This window comes from Microcebus murinus, chromosome 4 (assembly GCF_040939455.1).
Source record: "Microcebus murinus isolate Inina chromosome 4, M.murinus_Inina_mat1.0, whole genome shotgun sequence".
Classification (NCBI taxonomy): Eukaryota; Metazoa; Chordata; class Mammalia; order Primates; family Cheirogaleidae; genus Microcebus; species Microcebus murinus.
Window position 1 is genome coordinate 331,781 of NC_134107.1, and position 20,298 is coordinate 352,078.

A 20,298-nucleotide genomic window follows, 5' to 3' on the forward strand; every position below is an offset into this window, starting at 1 on the left:
TGGCCACAGTGGGGCGTGACGCCTCTGAGATAGATAGCTACATTCACCTATCAGATCAAAGTTTTCCGGGCGAGGAAGGCAAACGGGGCTCCTAATCGGTGCGTCCTTGGGGGAGGGCGGGAATACGGCGACGGGCCGCCGGGGCCGTTGCCTTTGCTACCAATCAAGAGCCGAGACGGTGTTGATGGACAGGCATAGCGCGAGTGCGGGCTTTCTCTCAACCGGCGGGCCGCTGTCTCGAGAATGGGCCAATGAGGAGACGGCGGGGGTGGGGCGAAGGGGCCGGTTGCTCCGGAAGTGGAGGGAGGGGGTGAAAATGGCGCCCAGCTCGAAATCGGAGCGGAACAGCGGGGCCGGGAGCGGCGGCGGCGGCCCCGGGGGCGCCGGGGGGAAGCGGGCAGCAGGGCGGCGGCGGGAGCATGTCCTCAAGCAGCTGGAGCGGGTCAAGGTGAGGCCTGGAGCCTGGGAGGAGCGCGCCGGAGGGTGGGGAGTAGGGACGAGGGAGGCGGAGGGAGGGAGGGCGTTCGCGGGGTGAGGGGCTGGGGGCGGGCCCGGGGAGGGGGCTTGGATGCGGGGCCGGGGCTTGGATGCGGGGCCGGGCGGGGCCCGGGGAGGGGTTTGAATGGACGGGACGCGGGCGGGGGCTTGGATGGAGGAGGCTGGGGCGAGTCTCGGGCGCAGGGGCTGGGATGGAGGGGCCTGGGGGCGGGGCCCCGGGGAGGGGGCTCCGAGCGAGGGGACCCTAGAGCCCGCAGGAAGCCAAGAGGAAGGGGCGACCCAGGGTCGGACCCATTTTTCAAAGCCCTGCTCCCAGGGCCCCTCCGTCATGGAACCTTCCCGCCCGCTTTGCAGAGCCCCTGCCACCACCGGCCTTGGCTTCCTCCGCCCGGTGTTCCTTCTCTCTGCCCCAGCTCCGACCGCACGGGAGCTGGAGTTCCTACACCTGGGTCGGCCTGCTCCATCGAATGCGGGGAGCTCCCTGGATAGGCCTGCGTCTTCCCCCGCCGAGTGGGAGCTACCTAAGCAGGGCTCTGTCTTCCCCAGCAGACTGGACACTCCCAGAGCTGGGCGATGTCTCCCCCATCAGTTGGGCAGCTCTAGGAGGGCAGCGATGTGACTCTCCCGTCAGATGGGCAGTGACGGCCGAGGCTGTCTCTGTGAACAGGGACTGAGGCTGGGAGCCCTGTCAGGGCAGAGCTGTGTCTCCCCCTTTTGACTGGGAGCTCCCCGGGCTGGGACAGTCTCCGCCCTCCGCCTGGGAGCTCAGCTCCCTGCTCTTGGCAGTGGCTCCGCCCTTAGCTTGGACGCTCCTTGGGATTGTGTGTCTCCTTTCAGCCTGGGCCTCGCTGACAGGGCTGTTTCCTCCATCGGACTGAGATCTCCTTGAGGGCAGGGCTGTTGCTGCCATGGGTCAGGGAGCTCCCCAGACAGGGCTTTTCCCCACCAGATTGGAAGCCCTTGAAGGCTGGGCTTGTCTCCCATCAACCTGGGTCGGAAGACTAAAGGTGCTCTGATCCCCTAGTGCCTGCCTTGTGCCCATCTGTCCCCCAAAATCCTTCCTTGGCGATGAGGGAATTGGGTGGAAGGTGGCAGTTAATTGGGAAGAGGAGACTCCTGCGGAAGTTTTGGGACATTGGTTAGGCTCACCAGTCTGTCTGCCTCAGCTGGTCCCCAGCTGAGGCCAGGGCTGTCCCAAGGAGCCTGAGCCCCCCTTGTTTGTAGGCTGGGATGGTCAGGGACAGGTGAATGCTGTTGAGGCCCCCATCCCAGCCTCCTTGGTGGGATGGACGCCGACAGCTTAATGCACCATGGGACAGTCTTCAGGGAGGATCCCAGGTGGCCCAGCATGGGCCAAGGTGACTGAGGAGCCTTCCTGGGGAGGTGACACTTGTCTCAGGCAGGAGAAACTGAGGCTGAAGAGGCGGTGAAGATGGGAGGGTGGGTGTGTCTCCCCTGTCCCCAGCTGTTCCCACCTCCCAGAGCTCGGCTGACCCTTAGCTGTTATGGCGGGCAGGAAGTGGGCCTGCTCGGGCCTCTGGGTGCTGCTCCGCCTTGGGTGGGGGGGGCTGCAGATGGTGCCTGAAGAGCTCCCACCGCCCCTTCCTCAGATCAGCGGGCAGCTCTCCCCTCGCCTCTTCCGGAAGCTGCCACCCCGGGTCTGCGTGTCCCTCAAGAACATCGTGGATGAGGACTTTCTCTACGCAGGGTGAGGCTGGGGCCAGGCGGGGGCGCAGCTGGCCGGGAGCGCTGGGCTCGCCCTGACCCGGCCGCGGTGCGCCCCCGCCCCACAGACACATCTTCCTGGGCTTCTCCAAGTGCGGCCGCTACGTCCTCTCCTACACCAGCAGCAGCGGGGACGACGACTTCTCCTTCTATATCTACCACCTGTACTGGTGGGAGTTCAACGTCCACAGCAAGCTCAAGCTGGTAGGGCCAGGCCCCCCCACCCCGGGGAGCTTCCAGTGTCATCCTGCCCTTCAAACAGTGTGACCCTGCAGGTCACAGCACCCCCTCTGAGCCTCAGATTCCTTGTGTGTTAAGTGGCCATAATGTATTCATGAGGTCGTTGTCAAAATTCCATATGTGAGGTTGAACCATATGAAATTACCTTTTTTTTTTGAGACACAGTCTCGCTCTGTTGCCCCGGGTAGAGTACAGTGGTGTCAGCGTAGCCCGCTGCAACCTCGAACTCCTGGGCTCAAGCCATCCTCCTGCCTCAGCCTCTTGAGTAGCTGGGACTACAGACGCGCTGGCAGATTTTTCTATTTGTAGTAGAGATGGGGTCTCACTCTTGCTCAGGCTGGTCTAGAACTCCTGAGCTCAAGCGATCCTCCCGCCTCGGCCTCCTAGAGTGAAATTACCATTTTTATGCTTCAAAATAGGTAAATGGTGGCAATTGCATTTGGTTCCACACAGCATATAAAGCCCACGGAACATGATTGGCTCAGGCCAGGTGGGACGTGCTAGCTGTGTCAGGGCCATGCAAGCTGCTACATTGGCTTCCACACTGGCTTTAACCTTGATCTCCTTGAACTCCCACAGGAAGTGGGCGCTGTTAGCCTTGTTTACACATGAGCTCAGGTGAACGGGTTTCAGGGCAGGCTGGGCTTAGAACCAATATGTCTGGGCAAGTCCCCTCCGCCGGGACAGGGCTTCCATCAGCTGTGTCCTGTCCTGGGCCTGGCCTCCCCAGCCTGTTCTCGGGCAAGGCCGAGGGGTCTGGTGGGGGCCGCCTGCGGCTCTCCTGCCAGCCCAGGTCCGGCCGATTCCAGCCCAGCCTTGTGTAGCCCCAGGTCTGGGCCGCTCCTGACCTTGGACTGACCATGAACATGCCGCTCAGGTCCGGCAGGTCCGGCTCTTCCAGGACGAGGAGATCTACAGTGACCTGTACCTAACAGTGTGTGAGTGGCCCAGTGACGCCTCCAAGGTCATCGTCTTTGGCTTCAAGTGAGACCTGGGGACCGGGGAGGCCACGGATGGGCAGGGGAGGGCTGCAGCCGGCCCCGAGGCGTGGGCCAGGCGGCTGAGGCTGTGCTGGCCCCCAGCACGCGCTCGGCCAACGGGATGCTCATGAACATGATGATGATGAGCGACGAGAACCACCGCGACATCTACATCAGCACTGTGGCCGTGCCGCCACCGGGCCGCTGTGCCGCCTGCCAGGATGCCAGCCGGGCCCACCCAGGTGAGGGGGCTGGGGACCTCGGGGTGCGGGCCGCCTGCCCCCGTCCTGGGGCTGCAGGTGAGCTGCTGTGGCCTGTGTTGCTGCAGGCGACCCGAGCGCACAGTGCCTACGGCACGGCTTCATGCTGCACACCAAGTACCAGGTGGTCTACCCCTTCCCCACCTTCCAGCCCGCCTTCCAGCTCAAGAAGGACCAGGTGGTGCTACTCAACACCAGCTACTCCCTGGTGGCCTGCGCCGTCTCGGTCCACTCGGCAGGTAGGTCCCCTGGGTCCGAGGACAGGCCAGCACCAGCTGCAAGGCCCTGGGCCTGTTATCCTCCAATTCCACCCAGCAGTGCCCTGAGGCTGGTTCTGTTCCAGTCCCCAGATACAGACTAGGAGACTGAGGCACAGAGAGGTGAAGCCTCTTGCCCAAAGTCACACAGCCAGGAAGTGGTAATGCTGGGGTGCAAACACAGCCACGCCCCACCACAGAGCTGTCTACTAGAACTTTCTGCCGGCCTCGGATGTCCTATATCCGTGTTGTCCACCACGGTCACCTCTGGTAGCCCCTTGGAATGTGGCGCGTGTGACCAAGGAACTGAGCTGCTGCTGTCATTTAATTTTCGTTATTTTAAGTTGAAGTAGCCCAAGGTGGCCGGGCAGCAAAGCGCCACTTGCTCTCAAAAAGAGCAATGCCAGTGAGACATCCTGCGGGCAGACGCCGCCTTACATCTTTGATATCGGAGAAATGCCAGCGAAAATCTCAAGGTGTCCCTTGCCCGTGACAGATGTGAGGAGGCTGGAGAATGCGCCGGCTTGCAGCGGTGGGAGGGAGGGGGGCATTGGGGGCCACTTGGCGATGGAATCATGGCTGTGACCCAGTGGCGCCACACTCAGGTCTCTCCCTCTGGGAGATTCTCACTGGGTCCGTAAGCGACACATCCAGGGCTGCAGGGGGGAGCTGGGGGCCACCTGGCGTCCATCCCCGGGGATGGGGAGGCGGAGGCCTGTGGGGTGGGGGCAGCAGTGAGAACCCCAGAACGCACGTCCGCGGGCGTGTGTCAGAGACCTGCACACACACACACCACAGGAGGGTGTTGCCTTGGCAATTTTCGACTCTCCCCGCCCCGCCACGGAGGGCCAGCACGGTGGTGGGCGGGAGCCCAGACTCTCATGGTGACCCTGGACAAATCCCTCTCTGAGCCGCAGTCGAGGACACGGGTCCCCTCTCCCAGGGTTGCTTGTGTGGGGCTCAGAGGCGGCCTGGTGCGGAGCCCAGCCCCAGGGTGCTCGGTGAACATGTTGGGGTTCTCTATGTGACCCCTACGGTCCTTAGAGGGGCGCTTGGTCTCCAGACAGGTGGAGACGCACCCGGTCTGTGCCGCACGGGTCTGGCGTGTGCCGGGAAGGAGAGGGCTGTGGGGTGACACTTACGTGGCTCTGCCCATCTTCACCGTAGACTCCCAGCTCCCTGAGGCGGGGTTCCGTCTGCCCTGTTCACTCTGTGTCCTCGGTGTGGGGTGCTCACAGGAAGGGGGTTTGAATGGATGTGTCTGCACGTGTGTGCGTGGTGCACGTGTGTGTAAAGGTCTTTTCCCTTCTGGGTGTTTCAAAGTGATCCCTTAAACATAGGTAAGTCTTCTAGAAGGGTCTCCCCAAGGTGGATTTCTAAGAGTCCCAGGGCAGTGAAGGAGGTCGGGAGAGTGTGCAGAACTTGAACTGGTTTACTGACCCCTTCTCCCACCTCCGTCACTTTTCTTGTTCCAGGCGATAGCAGCTTCTGCCAAATCCTGTATGACCACACCACCTGTCCCCCGGCACCCCCCAGCCCGCCTGAGCCCCAGAGCCCAGAGCCGCCCCCAACTCTCCCCAGCCTCTGCCCCGAGGTGGCCCCAGCCCAGCCCTCTGGGGCCCCTGAGCCCTCCCCCGCGATCGCCAAAGCCAAGGAGTTCGTGGCTGACATCTTCCGCAGGGCCAAAGAGGCCAAGGGCGGGGCCTCCGAGGAAGCCAGGCCACCCGCCTGCCCAGGGCCCTCAGGCAGCTGCTGCTCTGCGCCCCCTGAGCCCCTGGCCCCGTGCGGGGAGGCAGCGCCCCAGGACAGCCCCCCTGCAGCGGAGGCCCCCGCGCCCGAGCCCGGCTACGTCAACTACACCAAGCTGTACTACGTGCTGGAGTCCGGAGAAGGGACAGAGCCAGAGGACGGTGAGCGGGGAGCCTGCGGTGGCAGGGAGGGGCCAGCCCGGAGGGGGCCCCTGGGCCACGCGCCACCTCTACGCCCGCTTCCTGCTTCTCCAGAGTTCGAGGATGACAAGATCTCCCTGCCCTTCGTGGTGACCGATCTTCGTGGCCGCAACCTGCGGCCCATGCGGGAGCGGACGGCTGTCCAGGTGGGTGCGGCAGGCCGAGGGACAGCCCCAGGGCGCCCGCCGGGCTGTGGGTGTGACTCCCCCGGCCTCTGTGCCCACCCGCCCACAGAGCCAGTACCTCACAGTGGAACAGCTCACGCTGGACTTCGAGTATGTCATCAACGAGGTCATCCGCCACGACGCCACCTGGGGCCACCAGTTCTGCTCTTTCAGCGACTATGACATAGTGATTCTCGAGGTGGGCTCAGGGCTGGGCAGGGTGGGCTCGGGGCCTCCTGCGTCCCAAGGTCCCCTCAGCAGCTGCTGTCCTCCTCCACGCCCAGGTCTGCCCGGAAACCAACCAGGTCCTCATCAACATCGGCCTGCTGCTGCTTGCGTTCCCATCCCCCACCGAGGAGGGCCAGCCCCGGTGAGTGGGCAGGAGCCACGCCTCCCCCTCGCCAGGAGCGGCCACGTTCAGACCCTTCCGTTTGGCGAGAGGGGACGTGGGAAGGCTGCCTTGTTCCTCAGCCTGGGTGGGCCCCTCCAAAGACAAAATTCCCAGCCCTGCTCCTCTTTGGCTCCCTCCCGCTGCAGACCAAAGACCTATCACACCAGCCTCAAGGTGGCATGGGACCTCAACACAGGCATCTTCGAGACAGTCAGCGTGGGCGACCTCACTGAGGTCAAAGGGCAGACCAGGTGAGGTGGGGCCGGGGTGGTAGGGGGGCAGCAGCCAGGGCCACGAGAGCCACTCATCCCCTCGCCCCGCAGCGGCAGTGTCTGGAGCTCCTACCGCAAGAGCTGTGTGGACATGGTCATGAAGTGGCTGGTGCCCGAGAGCAGCGGCCGCTACGTCAACAGGATGACCAACGAGGCCCTGCACAAAGGTGGGGCTCGGTGACCCTGGGATGGGCGGGGCCGGGCCCAGAGCAGGCGGATTCGTGAGCATCAGCAGACGGGCAGGAAGGCTGGCCGTGCCAGTGGACGTGGTGGGACTGGGGGGTGAGGCGGACGTAGCCCAGCTTGGTGGCAGGTGCGGGGCCTGGGAGCCCCAGCCAGTTGTTCATTCACACAACAGACAGTTTATTGGATGGCAGCAGAGTCCCTGCCTTCTGGAACCTTCTTGTTCTAGCACCAAGCCAGTTGGGGCCTGGCTATGGGGCCTAGACGGCCAGGCACCCCACGGCTGTGTCCCCACTGTCCCTGCAGGGTGCTCACTAAAGGTTCTGGCGGACAGCGAGCGATACACCTGGATTGTGCTGTGAGGGCCCGGCCGCCCTGGACACTGACTCCAACTACCTCCGCGGCCGGGAGCTGGCCGCCCCGGGCTGGCCTCTTCCTGGCTGGCGACCTCGACCGGCACTAGTGTTAGGCTGTGGGAAGGGCGCTGGGCGGGGCAGCCCCTGGCGGCCTGAGAGTCTGGACGCTTTCTATTTATGCCTATTTAAGTTGGGAAGGGGCAGAGGGAGGGAGCCCCCTGCCCCAGCGGCCTCGAGCACCCCGCCGTTGCCCCGAGCTGGGCATGGGCCCGGGCCCCTTGTGCATTCGCCCCTTTCCCCAGCTACAGGTGTGGACATTGCCCCGGCCGAGGCCGAGAGCTCCCGTTCCTCATCTGCCCGCCCCCAGGTGGCCATCCCCACTTCCTTCCTCTTCGTGTAATAAATGTTTAATTTCTGAACCTCGCCAAGGTCCGGTGACTGCAGCTGGGGCCGGCAGAAGGCCCCCCAAAGGCCGGCAAGTCAGCAGTAGACAAATACCACAGCGGAATTTATTGTGTTTTAAGAAAGAACTACAAAAAGGTAGAAAACAGCTCGGCACACTAAACTACCACACGGGTGGACACTTTCACCGCCGGGAGAGGGGGGCCCTGGGCAGGACCACCCCAAAAGCTGTAGCACGCGGAGCACACAAAATAGTGATTTTTATACAATAGGTCAGATTTTCCTTTTTTTTCGCATTTTTGTTTTTGCCATAAACATCTATCTCACAGGTTGAAAACACTGAGGAAACGAACAGATAAGGCCATGATGGTTGGAAAAAAACCCAACAAGTTACCGACTCCGCTCGGGCGGCGCTCACAAATCGCACAATAGTCGTGGGGTGGGGGCGCACGGCACAGAGAAGCGCAGTCTCCGGGAAGAGTAGAAGGTTCCGTTACAAACCAGCGGCACGGAAGGCGCGGGGCGCGGGGTCTTGGATCTGGGGAGCACCCGGCCCAGGACGGGCAGGCGCGGACACCTTCCGGCCCGCGGCTCTTCTTTGGAAGCGGGAGGCCGCGTCCCCGCCGCCCTCCCCGCAGGCGACCAGCAGGGCCCCCTCTCAGGCTGCCGGGCAAGGGAGGTCCCAGCGCCAGAGAAGATGCGACACCCACGGCTTTAATTGCACTTAATACCAAGAAGGGGAAGCAGTGGGGGTCCTGGGGGAGGGGCCCTGGGGCTGCTGCTGACAGTGGGGGTCCCCAGGTGACACCCGCCTGCGCCCACCCGGGGCTCAGGGCGGGGCCCAGGTCAGGCTGTGCAAAGCCAGCGAGCTGAATAAGTTAACAGTTCTGAGCGGGAGGGGCCTGCCTGCCTGCCCCCGGGAGGGCGCGGCTGAGGGAGGGAGATGCTGCGGCCTTCGTGGGGGCCAAGGGGCCGAGCTGGACGCCCCGCGGGGCACCTGGGCACGCGACGGTTCCTTAAGGCACGTCTTTTGTGTCAGAGTTTGCAGCTGCGGCTCCGCCCAGCCCAGTGATTGTGCCGCCCCATCCGGAGCGGGGTCCCCTTGCCTTCCCTGTCTTGGAGGCCTCCTCCCCATTTCGGCTGAGGCTGGAGCGGGGACAGCGAAGCCACAGAAGCTGTGAGGGACCCTGGCGTGGAGGGGCGGCGGGGCGGGGCGGGCGGGGCGGGGGAGGCCGCGGGCTTAGCTGGAGGGCAGCGCCTGGACGAAGAGGCCGCGCGTGTCTGTGCGCGCCAGCTTGGCCGGAGGCTCCAAGGCCTCGGGGCCCAGTGCGGGCGACTCACTGCCAGCGGCCAGCGAGATGTCCTGGGGCAGCTCGTCCTCGCTCTCCTCCTCCTCTTCCTCCTCCTCGTCTGGGGCACATGGACCAGGACCGGCTCAGCGCGAGGCCTGGCGTGGGACCTGCCAGCTCCGCCACCGCCCTGTCCGCCCACCCCCAGCCCTGGGTGGGAACGTGTCCCGCCTACCTTTGTCAGGGTCCAGGGGGTTCAGCGAGGTGGCCAGGTTGGCGAACTGGAGGGAGGGGAGAAGAGAGAGGGTGAGGACCCGGCCGCCTGGCACCCGGCCCATGCCCCCAGCGCCCCGCCGCCTGGCACCTCGCCCATGACGGCGATAGGGGTCTCGCCCTTGGCCTGCGCCACGCGGTGCTCGATCAGGTAGTACATGTACTCGTCGTAGAGCAGCCGGATAAGGTGGAAGGAGCCGAAGCTGGCGGCGCTGCGCAGGGTCAGGTCACGGATCACCATGGAGCTGGAGAAGGCGACGGAGAAGAGGCCATCAGGCGCCGCCAGGCCCGGGCCCTCGCCACCCCTTGCCAGAGGCAACACCCCGGGCCTCGAGCAACCTCAACGACCCCCGGGCTGGGCCCCCCACAGGCTTCCCTAGGGGGCCAACTTTGGGAACCCAGGTCCTGGCACTGCCCGCCACCCGCAGGCTCCCATCTACACAGAAGAGCCCCTGCGCTGCCTCAGGGGGCGGCGCCTCACCCGGTCCCGCCCCTGGCTCACCGGGAGGTGGGGTCCGCCCTGGCCCCGCCCCCACCCGAAGCCTCGGCGCGTGCGCACCTGTAGAAGGACCACTTGAGGAGGAAGAGCTTGGCGGCCTTGGGGAAGCCGGCGCTGCCCTGGTAGGGCTTGAGCACCTGGCTCACCACGCCGTCCAGCCAGGCCGCCCACTGCTCCAGCGAGTTCTGCTGCTGCAGCGTCACCTTGAAGTCCTGCTCCAGCCGCTGCACCACGCGGTCCTCGCAGCGGCACACCCACGAGGCCTGCTCCTAGAGCGCGGCGGACGGACGCGGGCTCAGCCGCCGCCCGCCAGGCTGCCCCTGCCCGCCCCCTGCGGCGCCGCGCACCTGCACGTTGGCGAAGTCCACGCGGTTGAGGTCGCTGAGCATCTGGTTGATCTGCGCGGTGTTCTGCAGCACGGCGCGCGCCGCCTGCGCCAGGTGGTTGAGCGACGTGTAGCGCCGCAGTGTCTGCGCGAAGGCACCGGCCGCTGCCACCTGCGTGCGGGTCGGGATTGTGGCTTCTGTAGAACCGCCGCCAGCCAGCCTCTGCCCCACCCGCTGCAACCTCTGAGCCTCAGTTTCCTCTTTCCTAAAGAAAGGAGGGCTGCGCCTCGCTGCTTTTGTTAGGAGACCAAGAGGTTAAGATTTCCAAACTTTTGGGTGTCCACCCACCAGTGTGGGTCAAAAAAAATCAACTTATTGTGTTTGGCCCGGCATTATTTCTTTTAATGAAAGAAGACAATAGAAAACATGGAGAGCACTGGCCAGGAAGGCCAAGTACTGCTTTAATAAACATTTGTTTTCATTTTGTTGTAATACCCTACCCTCGAATCTCAGCTCCAGAGGGACAGGGTTTTGTCTGTCTTGTCAATTACTATGCTCTGAGAGTGAGACTGGGCACACAGCAGGTGCCCAATAAATGCGTGCAGCCTGAACGCATGAATACACGAGTCGCCAATTCGCCTGATGGGCTTCCACTGTTCCCACAGGACCCCGGACCCTAGTGACCCGGCCGCCAGCCCTCTGGTGCCCGGGGACGAGCGCAGCCCATGCCGCGTCTAAGCGGGTAGCGGTGTGCGGCGCTGACGAGAAGGGCTGCGCTGTTTCCTTACAGGTGTTGTTGCCTTTTTAAGAAACGCTTCATCTATTTCTGAACACCTAAAGCGCTTTCTAGCCAAGCCGTCCACAGAGATTCACTGTCGATTTCCGTTCCACTTTTACTTTTTTTAAGATGCTGCTGTGAGTCCGCACACACCACGGGGCCATGCTTGCCATCCCCGGAACAGGTGGGGGGACAAATCTTGCTGCCCCCAGGGAACAGAGAAGACCGAGGCCCGGCCCCAGGGGCGGGGACAGGGGCCGGGCGCCAGGCCGGCGCTCCCCTCACCTTCACCCGCAGCATCTCCTCGGGGATGTTCACCATGGCGTGGGTGAGCCAGCTCTCCAGGCTCTTGGCAAAGTTCCGGATTGCTTGGGTCAAGGCACCTGTGGGCCGCGGCGGGGGCTGGTCAGGGCGGTGGGTGGTGCATTTGGGGTGCTGCACGGTCGGGGGGCGCGGCGGCGGGACACTCACTGGGGATGGGCCGCAGCACGTCGGGGATGAGGATCTCCACCAGGCCCTGGTACAGCACGTTGTCACAGTGCTTGGTCCACTGGAGCACCGGCTCGAACTTGGAGAGGAGCACCAGGCTGGCCTTGGGCAGCCGCTTCTCCGACTCGTCGTGCCTGCAGGCACCCAGCCCGGGTCACTCAGGCACTCCGTGGTCCTGCACCCAGGGCCCGAAAGGCACAGGCACCCCCAGTCCCCGCCCTGGGGTCAGGCTGGTGCAGACCCCCCGGGGGTCAGGGGGGGGCGTACACCCCACCCTGCACAATGCAGGGGCCTCAGAACCCAGCCACCCCAAGGAGATGGTGTCCTGCCAGCACGCCTGGACTGGTGGCACACGCCCCGCCCCGCCCCGCCCCGCCCCGCAGATGGACACACGCACACACACTGTGGGAAGCGAAGGGCATGTCCACCCCACAAGCTGCAGGGGTCGGGCAGACACCCCACTCCCGCACGATGCCAGACCACCCCACCCCTGGGCGGCTGACTCTCCGGGAGGGTGGCGCGTGGGACTCACACGGCCAGAGGTGGCGCCTCGCTGGGCTGGCTGAGGTTGTACCTCCAGAAGGTCTTCCACAGCGTCTCCACCAGGGTGAACTGCAGGTTCACCATGACGTCCACGATGGCCTGAGGGAGACGCGGGCGCTCAGGGGGCCTGGGGGCCGCGTGGCCCTGCCCCACCCGTGGCGGGGACCCCGCCCGCCCGTCCTACCTCACAGTGTTCCCGGTACAGGACCTGGAAAGCCTTGATGTCCCCGGGCCCGACGCCCTCGGGCAGCACTTTGCCCTGGAGGTCGAGCTCCGTGAAGTCAGGGAGGCTCCGAGAGGCATCTGGGGGGAGGGGCGCGATGAGACCCTTCCTCCCAGCCGCCTCCCACCGCCAAGTCGGGGTCCCCGTGTGCGGCGAAGGACGGCGGGGCTCAGGGAGGGCGAGGGCCTGGCCCGGCGTCCCAGGAGGGGGAGACTCCAGAGCCCACGCTCTTCCAGCAGAGAACACGGCAGCCTTGTGCCAAGTGGTGGCACCGGCACCCCCTTGGGACGTGGGCCCCTGAGCCCAGGCTGCGCCCCCACACCCACCTGGCCAGGGAGCAGGCCCCCAAGGCCCGGCCAGGGCCACAGGGATGCTGACTTGAGCCTGAGGGCCCAGCCATGGACAGTCACCCTGGTGACGCCCCTGACTGTGTCAGAACTGTCATCCCCCCCCAAGGGCAGCCTGGGAGTCTGGCGCTTGTCAACAGAAACCCCCAGGAAGTGGGCCTCCGCGGAGTCACCGTCCAGGATGCCTGGCTGCTACACGCTGGGCTGCTGGTGTTTGCTCGTTTACTTAGCATCGCTTTGTCTCGTTTTCCTTGACTGTTGTTTGCATTTGTATGTTTTTCTTTAGAAGTTCACCTCTAGAAACCCTGGACGGCGCACACCTGCCTTCTTGGCGAGTGGGCTGAACCGCACAGATGCACCGGCTCTGCGGAGCAGCTGGGCAGGCAAGGAAGCGGCCAGCACACGGGCTCGCCAGGGGCGGTCACTGCCTGCCATGCCTCGGACTGGCGAATACCGTGGACTGTCCGAGTAACCAGGCCCATTTGGGCCGGACTCAAGATCTCACGTGACATAAAGGGGGCTTTGGGACGGGCGCAGTGGCTCACGCCTGTCATCCTAGCACTCTGGGAGGCAGAGGCGGGCGGATTGCTCGAGGTCAGGAGTTCGAAACCAGCCTGAGCAAGAGCGAGACCCTGTCTCTACTATAAATAGAAAGAAATTAATTGGCCAACTAATATATATAGAAAAAAATTAGCCGGGCATGGTGGCGCATGCCTGTAGTCCCAGCTACTCGGGAGGCTGAGGCAGGAGGATCGCTTGAGCCCAGGAGTCTGAGGTTGCTGTGAGCGAGGCTGACGCCACAGCACTCACTCTAGCCTGGGCAACAGAGCGAGACTCTGTCTCAAAAAAACAGAAAACAAACATAAAGGGGGCTTTGCTGGAGGGTTCAGAGACCCGGGGAAAAGCCGCCCGTTGAAGTGGAAGGGAACCCGCCTCAGAGAGGGTTTGTGGGGACCGAACCGTCCCTGTGGATGAGGCCTGTGACGTCTGGCCACGCTCCCCGGGCATCTCTCGCCCGGCCCGGGCGCCCGCGCGCACTCACCCAGGAACTGCTGGTACTGCTGCACCTGCGCGCTGATGTCCGGCAGGCCGGCGCCCTGCTGCTGGCCCACCGCCACGCCGTTGGTCATGCCCTCCATCTTCTGGATGGGCTTGAGCCTGGAAGCCAGGGGGCAAGCAGGCCGGCCGTGTGGGGGGGGGGCGGAGCGCCCCTCCCTGCCCGCGGCGCCCGGGCGGCCCGCCTCCTACCTCTGCTTCTGCGAGAAGGGCTGGCCCCGCATGGCCATGTGCTGCTGGTCCTCCACCAGCCGCAGCAGCGGCGAGCCGGCCTTGATGCGCAGGCCGTAGTAGTGGTACTTGGAGTTGCCCCTGCGGGTGGGGGGTGGAGGGTGAGGGTCTGAGGGCCGGGCTGGGGCCCGGCGCCACACCCGCGTTCACCGGGGGGGGGACTGGCTAGAGAGACACCCCGTCGCTGCTCTGGGGACACGAAGGGGCCGTGGGTGTCAGGGGAGCCCCGGTGCCGGGCCCAGGGCTGTGCACGGAGAAACGGGTGCGGCGACACCCGGGCTGGGAACCGGAACTGAGATGAGCAGGGCTGAACCTGGCGGGGGTGGGGGCGCCAAGCAGAAGAAGCGAGGGCCGGATTCATGGGATGGCCTCTTGTCCTTCTTGGCACAAATCTGCTGGCTCGCGGGCCCTGATTAAGTGCCAACTGTGTGCAGCGCCCACATCCTCAAGGTGTGTGCATTTCGGACAGATTAGAAACAAGAGAAGTGGCCGGGCGCGGCGGCTCACGCCTGTCATCCCAGCACTCTGGGAGGCCAAGGTGGGCGGATCGCTCGAGGTCAGGAGTTCGAAAGCAGCCTGAGCAAGAGCGAGACCCCGTCTCTACTATAAATAGGAAGAAATTAATTGGCCAACTAATATATATAGAAAAAATTATCCGGGCATGGTGGCACATGCCTGTAGTCCCAGCTACTCGGGAGGCTGAGGCAGGAGGATCGCTTGAGCCCAAGAGTTGGAGGTTGCTGTGAGCTAGGCTGATGCCACGGCACTCACTCTAGCCTGGGCAACAGAGTGAGACTCTGTCCCAAAAAAAAGCCGAGCAGTGACATAAAGGGCACACTGGAGGGTGCCCAGTGCTAAGGCGGCCGGGGGACTTCTGAGTGAGGAGGCGGGGAGGAGACACAAGCCAGTGCAAAGGTCCTGGGGTGGGATAAGTGGGTGAATCAAGGGAGCCTCCAAGTGGCCAGTGGGCTGGAGTGGAGAGTCCCAGGCGGCCTGTGCTGCCCTGTGAGCCCCCAGGGCGGGCGGGCGGCCCCACCTGGTGCCCAGCCGGCGGGTGCGCAGACCCATGAAGACAGAGCGGATGAGCTTGCCGAAGGACGCAGCGTTCACGGGCTCCAGCTTCTGCTCCTGGCAGTGCAGCAGGTAGTGGCAGTAGAGGGTGCTCCGCGGCAGGCTCACGCCCTCGGCCGTCTCGTAGTTGTCCAGGAGCCACTGGACCTGGGGCCGGAGGGAGGGCAGGAGCGTGCCACTCAGAGGCTGCGTGCTCTGCCCGTGTCTGCTTCGCTCTGTGACCCTGAGAGCCCAGCCGTGAGGGACGTCCTACCGCAACACTGCCATCCCCCCGTCCCCCCCCCCCCGGAACTCTCTAGAACTGCACCGTGCAATACAGCCGACACACGCAGCTTGGTCAGATGCAAGTTTATATTAACGTATGCCGAGCAGAAAAATGCCAATCTCTTAAAAAAAAAAGGCCAATTCTCCAAAGGCCACGTGGTGTTTTGTGATTCTGTTCGTAGAACATTCTCGAACTGGCAACACCACAGAGATGGAGAACAGGTTCGCGGTTGCCGGGGGCTGGGGGTGTCGGGAGGGGGGCTGCAGGAAGCGACCGTCAGGGGCAGCAGGTGGGAGACCTCCGCGGCGATGGGACAGTTCTGTACCCTGACCGTGGGGGGGGGGGGTGGGTCCCAAATTCACACACGCGATAAAAGACTCAGAAGTAAAACACTCGTCTGCACCAGTGCATGCAAGGCCACCTCGGGACAGAGGGACGTAACGGCACCTGCCTTCCAGAGGCACAAAGAACCTCGCTCAGGGCAGCCTCCCATGGCGGTGCCTGCCCCTCTGTCCTCACTCTCTGCCCCCTACCGATTATGATCAGAATAGAGGGCAGCAGGTGTCATCAGGCACTGTTCTAAGAGCTTCATGCATATCAGCTGAGGCCCAGAGAGGCTGAGTAACTTCTCCAATGCCACACAGCAAGCGTTTGATCGCAGGCCATTTGCAAGTGAGCACTCCGTCACTAGGTCACACAGGCTCCTGCTAACCGGAGGCCAACAGCCACAGCCACAGGCGGGGCTTCTAGTGTCCACACCCCCCACACACACACCCGGTCTGCCCCCACCTAGCCCGTCTGGGGCGGAGCCGGGGCACTCACCGTGGCTGGCGAGGCACGAGTGGTGTGGGAGTAAGACTGACCGGCGCTGCCCAGCATGTAGCCACCCTGGATCACGTAGGTGCTTGCTCCACTGCCGCCGCCGCCGCTGCCGCTGCCACCCCCGCCGCCGCCACCTCCTCCTCCGCCGCCGCCACCACCGCTGCCGCCGCCGCTGTTGCTGGTCCCGCCCCCGCTGCTGGCAGGGCTGGCGACGACCTGGCCGCCGGACACGTACATGGGCACGGAGCCGCTGCTGGCCACCGCCTGGGAGGTGGCGGGGGAGCTGACCTGCGCCGCCGCGCCCGTGGCCTCGTAGTAGCCGGCGCCGGGCGTCTGCGTGTACAGCGGCGTCTCGGGGTACGGGTAGGTGCCGGAGCGGCTGGGAAGAGGCAGGGGGGGGCGCGTCAGGGGGCTGGGAGCCCGGCGGGCGGCGGAGGGACACGACTGAGGGGCGTCCTGCAGGGAGGGGCTCCCAGGAGGGGACCGAGGGAGCGGCAGCCCCGGGGACACCTAGGACTGAACAGGTACACCCCACCCCCAGGTGCCTGCCGGGCGGCGCTTCCTTCGTCGCGACAGCGGCCCTGCGCATCCGGGTGGCCTTCCCCACGTCGGCAGTGAGGACGCGGAGATGGAAAAGTCGGGGAGCTTGCGCTGGACCTCACGCCTTCACACCGGGACATTACCGAGTGCCCACTGTGTGCCGGGCACGGTTCTAGGCACCGCGGACACAGCCGTGCATGAGACGGAAAAGCCCCTCCCCCCCACCCCGGGAGGCCGGCGAGAGGCCACGTGCAAAGGCAAGCAGAGGTCACGGCAGGAGGCGGCCGGCGCCGGGTGCTGCACGCGGCACTCTCCCGCGGCCGTCCCCAGACACGCACTGGGTGCGCAGGCTTGAGGCTGCGCATCGTAGCGAGCGAGTAAAAGCCACCAAGGGTCCCTCGTTCGGGGCTGCTAAAAGATGACGGTTCCTATGCAGGGATGAAAGACGACGAGGAGGAAAGGTCCTGCGGCTCTACCAAAGAACAAGCCCCAGAACACACCGTAAGGTAGCAAGAAGGCAGAGCAGGGCCCGGATGGTGGGACGGGCAGACGCCACCAAGTTTCGCGTGTATGTCTGTCACCTGTGGGTGTGGAGGGCTCCGTGGAGAGGGGACAGGCATTGGGCACCTCGCTCACCGTCTCACTAGACATTGCTGGACATGATTTTGATGTTTGAACCCATTCATGCTTCAGTGATTAAAAAATGCAACATTAAAATTAAAAAGTCCAAGCCAGGCCCGGCAGTGTGAGCTTGTAATCCTAGCTGCTAGGGAGGCAGAGGCAGGAAGATCATCTGAGGCCAGGAGTTGGAGACCAGCCTGGGCGACACTATAAGACCCCATCTCAAATAGAAAATTTTTTTAAATTTAGGCTGGGAGCGGTGGGTCTGACACCTATAATCCCAGCACTTTTGGAAGGCCGAAGTGGGAGAATTGCCCAAGGCCAGGAATTCCAGACCAGCCTGGGCAACACAGTGAGATCCCATCTCTACCCCACCCAAAAAAGAAAAATTATCTGGGCATCGTGGCATGCACCTGTAGTCCCACCCAGCTACTCAGGAGGCTGAGGCAGGAGGATCGCTTTAAGCCCAGGAGTTTGAGGCTGCAGTGAGCTATGATAATGCCACTGCACTGCACTCCAACCTGGGCGACAGTGGGAGACCATGTGTCTAAAACTAAAAAAAAAAAAAAAAATTGAAAAATCCCCAGCCCAATGTCCAGCATGCAACCTGTGCTCCAAAAACATTGCTTCAGTAGATTCTCGTTGAAAAAATAACACAGAGTTAAAATAACTTTCCCGATGCACCCTGGACAGGGCCAGGGACAGAGGCCCAGGGGCTGTGGCTTTGGCCGGGGCGGGGATCCAGGCTGGGAAAGGGTTGGGAACCCGAGAACAATCCACTGGGGAGGAGAGAAAGAAGACACAGCCGACGGCAGGATCGCCCCGAGAACTTCATGCAGCTGAAGACTCTGACAGCAGGTGAAACCACACACGCTGCGATCAGGGCATTCCAACAGAAGCAAAAGAGACAGGCCCCTCTTCGCAATGCAAAGAGCAGCTGGCCGCTGCCAGCTCAGGTGGGCTGCTCAGGGCAGACATGAGTGGTGTTGGGAAGAAACCGATGGAGCTGGAGGCAGCTGCATGCCGTGGGCCCGGCCCTGCAACTCGGGAGCCTGGACGCCCCGGGGGCCCAGTCGCCCTAGGAGCTTTGCAGTGCTGCGCCCACAGGGCAGGAGGCAGAGACAGAAAACCCTGACAGATGTAGAGAGAAGTGAGTGAAACTTCTGGGAACCAAGACGACAACAATGACGGTAGTCGGAGCCGTCTCTGTGGAGGACCCCTGGCAAGGAGGGGCCGGGGCCGGGGCGGCCCGGGACGCGGCGCCCGCGAGGATGTGCCCACATGCGAGGATGGCGGAGCTGCACCAGGCGCGGCACCAGCGGGGTGAACGTCACCTACGTGTTGCACGGGCACGGAGGAGTATGACGCCGTGGTCAAGAGGGTGACCAGGGCCCACAAGGACAAGCGGAAGAAGGGCTGGGGGAACACGCCGCCCCTGTTTCCGACAAGGGAAGGGGAGAGTTCCTACTCTGAGCATCTCTGGGAGGAAACAAAGAAGCAGGTCACAGCGAGCCCTGTGGGGCAGGGCTGGAGGTCAGGAGAGAAAGTGGGTGTTTTCTCCCGATTGTTTAACACTCTCTATTATTTGGAAATTTTTATCCTCTAAAAATTTAAACAATTTTTTTTTTCTTTTTGGTTAAAAACCAGGCCCACCTGATTCCACAGCCCTAAGCTGTGCCAGGATGGCTTTCCCGACCTCCCAGGGTCCTCTGCCCCCTCCTGGTGGCGGCCTGTCCCCCACCTGAGCCCTTGACGGGACTGGGGCTGGTGTACTCCAGGGCAGACCTGAGCCCCTCCCCCAGCGCCCCGCCCACTTACATGGCACTGGCCGCGTAGCTGGCGTCGCCGCCCTCCACATACTGCACCTGGCTGGAGTACACGTGCGGGACAGGCACCTGCTGGAGCTGCTGCACCTGGGACGGGAGGAAGGGCGTGTGGAGGGTCAGGGGTGCGCCGGCTCCTTCACTGCTGCCTTGGCAGGGCTGGCGGCCACCCAGGCTCTCCCTGACACCCAGCTCCCCGACTGGGTGGGTGTCACCTGGGCTCTCTGCACGACACACCCTGGACGGGGCCAGAGGTCAAAAGCCAAGGGACTGCAGGGCCTGTGCCAGGGGTGGGCAGCAAAAAGACGTGTGCGAGGGGAGCCAGGGCTCTGCTTCGCTGGAGACGGCAAGGGTGGGGCCTGACAGCAAGGGGACCCCAGACAGGGCTCCACGGTGGGCGTGACGCTGGGACCCCAGGGGCAGGGCCAGGCACGGGGACAGGGCGGTGGCTAGTGCCAGAGCCTGAATTGCCGCCGCGCTCCGGGGGCGGGGCCTGGAGCCCGGGCGCGGGGGGCGGGGCCTGAAGCCCCGCTTCGTGGGCCGGGAGCTGGAACTACTGGCGGGGCCTCAGGGCGCGGCCTGAGCACCCAACCTCCACCCCCTCCCGCGTCTGCAGGGCAGAGCCTGGGACCTGGACCAGAGTTGGGGTTCAGAGGCGGGTCCCGAGACAGACCTGCCGGGCGGAGATGGGGCAGAGGTGGGGTCTCCGCGGCGGCTCGCGGGGCCTGGCAGGCAGCCCGGCCGGGCGCCCCGCCCCTGCCCGCCCGCTGCCCCCCGCCCCTGCGTCCGCCACCTACTTTGAGGGCCGTGGCGGCCGTGCTGAACACTAGCACCTGGGGGACTCTCTGGATCCTGACCCTCTGGTCGGGGCTGGCTCGGGCCGGGAGCCCGGGCAGGGGCTCGAGGACCACTTTCTGCTGCGGCAGGAGCAGGTGCGGGGGCAGCACGCCCACCAGCTCCACCCACTGCTCGGCGCCCGGCTCGTAATGGGGCGGCGGCGGCTCGGGGCTGCCTAGCTGCGGGGCCTCGCCGCTGCACGCGGGCGGGGGCGGCGGCGGCTCCGGGGCCAGCGCGCCCGGCCGGGGCCCGGGCGTGGGCGTGGGCGGCCGGGGCGGCGGCTCCGGCGGCGGCGTGGGCCGGGGCTCTCGCTGCTCTGCCTTCCTAGCGGGAAACTGACTGTCTGAGCTCTGGAGGACAAACAGAGACACTGGGGGGTCACCGGGGACAGCCCACGCAGCAACCCGATGGAAGAGCCCCGCCCGGGTCTCAGGGAGGGGAGGAAGTGACCCAGGGCTGTTGCAAGAAAGAAGCGGAATTCGAACCCAGGTCTCTCTTAGCAGAAACTGGGCCCTGAGCTGCCAGGGGCCTGGCGAGGGGAGAGATGGGGCAGGGTCTGCAGCCCCCAGCCAGAGGTGGAGCCAGGTC

The 20,298-nt window shown here is 64.3% G+C and overlaps 2 protein-coding genes across 2 annotated transcripts in view; one reads left to right on the plus strand and one right to left on the minus strand.

The window, feature by feature from the left end:
- The first annotated feature begins 294 nt into the window (after positions 1-294).
- DCAF15 (DDB1 and CUL4 associated factor 15) lies at positions 295-7,694 on the plus strand. Its single transcript, XM_012790381.2, has 13 exons — positions 295-448; positions 2,109-2,206; positions 2,292-2,427; positions 3,341-3,447; positions 3,546-3,685; positions 3,772-3,942; positions 5,436-5,870; positions 5,964-6,055; positions 6,144-6,272; positions 6,358-6,443; positions 6,611-6,715; positions 6,788-6,903; positions 7,226-7,694. Exons 1-13 carry the CDS (start codon positions 317-319, stop codon positions 7,279-7,281), a joined length of 1,803 nt encoding a protein of 600 aa, XP_012645835.1. The 5' UTR covers positions 295-316; the 3' UTR covers positions 7,282-7,694.
- Positions 7,695-7,770: 76 nt separating this feature from the next.
- Positions 7,771-20,298, minus strand: part of RFX1 (regulatory factor X1) — a 30,704-nt gene continuing 18,176 nt past the window's right edge. The window contains exons 8-21 of the mRNA XM_012790373.3: positions 18,869-18,963; positions 15,890-16,268; positions 14,768-14,949; positions 13,693-13,812; positions 13,487-13,602; positions 12,059-12,177; positions 11,864-11,973; positions 11,314-11,465; positions 11,128-11,225; positions 10,086-10,235; positions 9,799-10,007; positions 9,331-9,484; positions 9,202-9,247; positions 7,771-9,087 (exon numbers count right to left, since the gene is read on the minus strand). Coding sequence (XP_012645827.2) covers positions 8,918-9,087; positions 9,202-9,247; positions 9,331-9,484; positions 9,799-10,007; positions 10,086-10,235; positions 11,128-11,225; positions 11,314-11,465; positions 11,864-11,973; positions 12,059-12,177; positions 13,487-13,602; positions 13,693-13,812; positions 14,768-14,949; positions 15,890-16,268; positions 18,869-18,963 — 2,100 coding nt within the window. The 3' untranslated portion in view covers positions 7,771-8,917. The remainder of the gene's footprint in view (positions 9,088-9,201; positions 9,248-9,330; positions 9,485-9,798; positions 10,008-10,085; positions 10,236-11,127; positions 11,226-11,313; positions 11,466-11,863; positions 11,974-12,058; positions 12,178-13,486; positions 13,603-13,692; positions 13,813-14,767; positions 14,950-15,889; positions 16,269-18,868; positions 18,964-20,298) is intronic.

Coding starts and splice junctions, on each gene's coding strand:
- DCAF15 (XM_012790381.2), top strand. CDS start 317: ATGGCGCCCAGCTCGAAATCGGAGCGGAACAGCGGGGCCGGGAGCGGC. Junction 449..2,108: donor AGCAGCTGGAGCGGGTCAAG/GTGAGGCCTGGA, acceptor CCCCTTCCTCAG/ATCAGCGGGCAGCTCTCCCC. Junction 6,716..6,787: donor GAGGTCAAAGGGCAGACCAG/GTGAGGTGGGGC, acceptor CTCGCCCCGCAG/CGGCAGTGTCTGGAGCTCCT.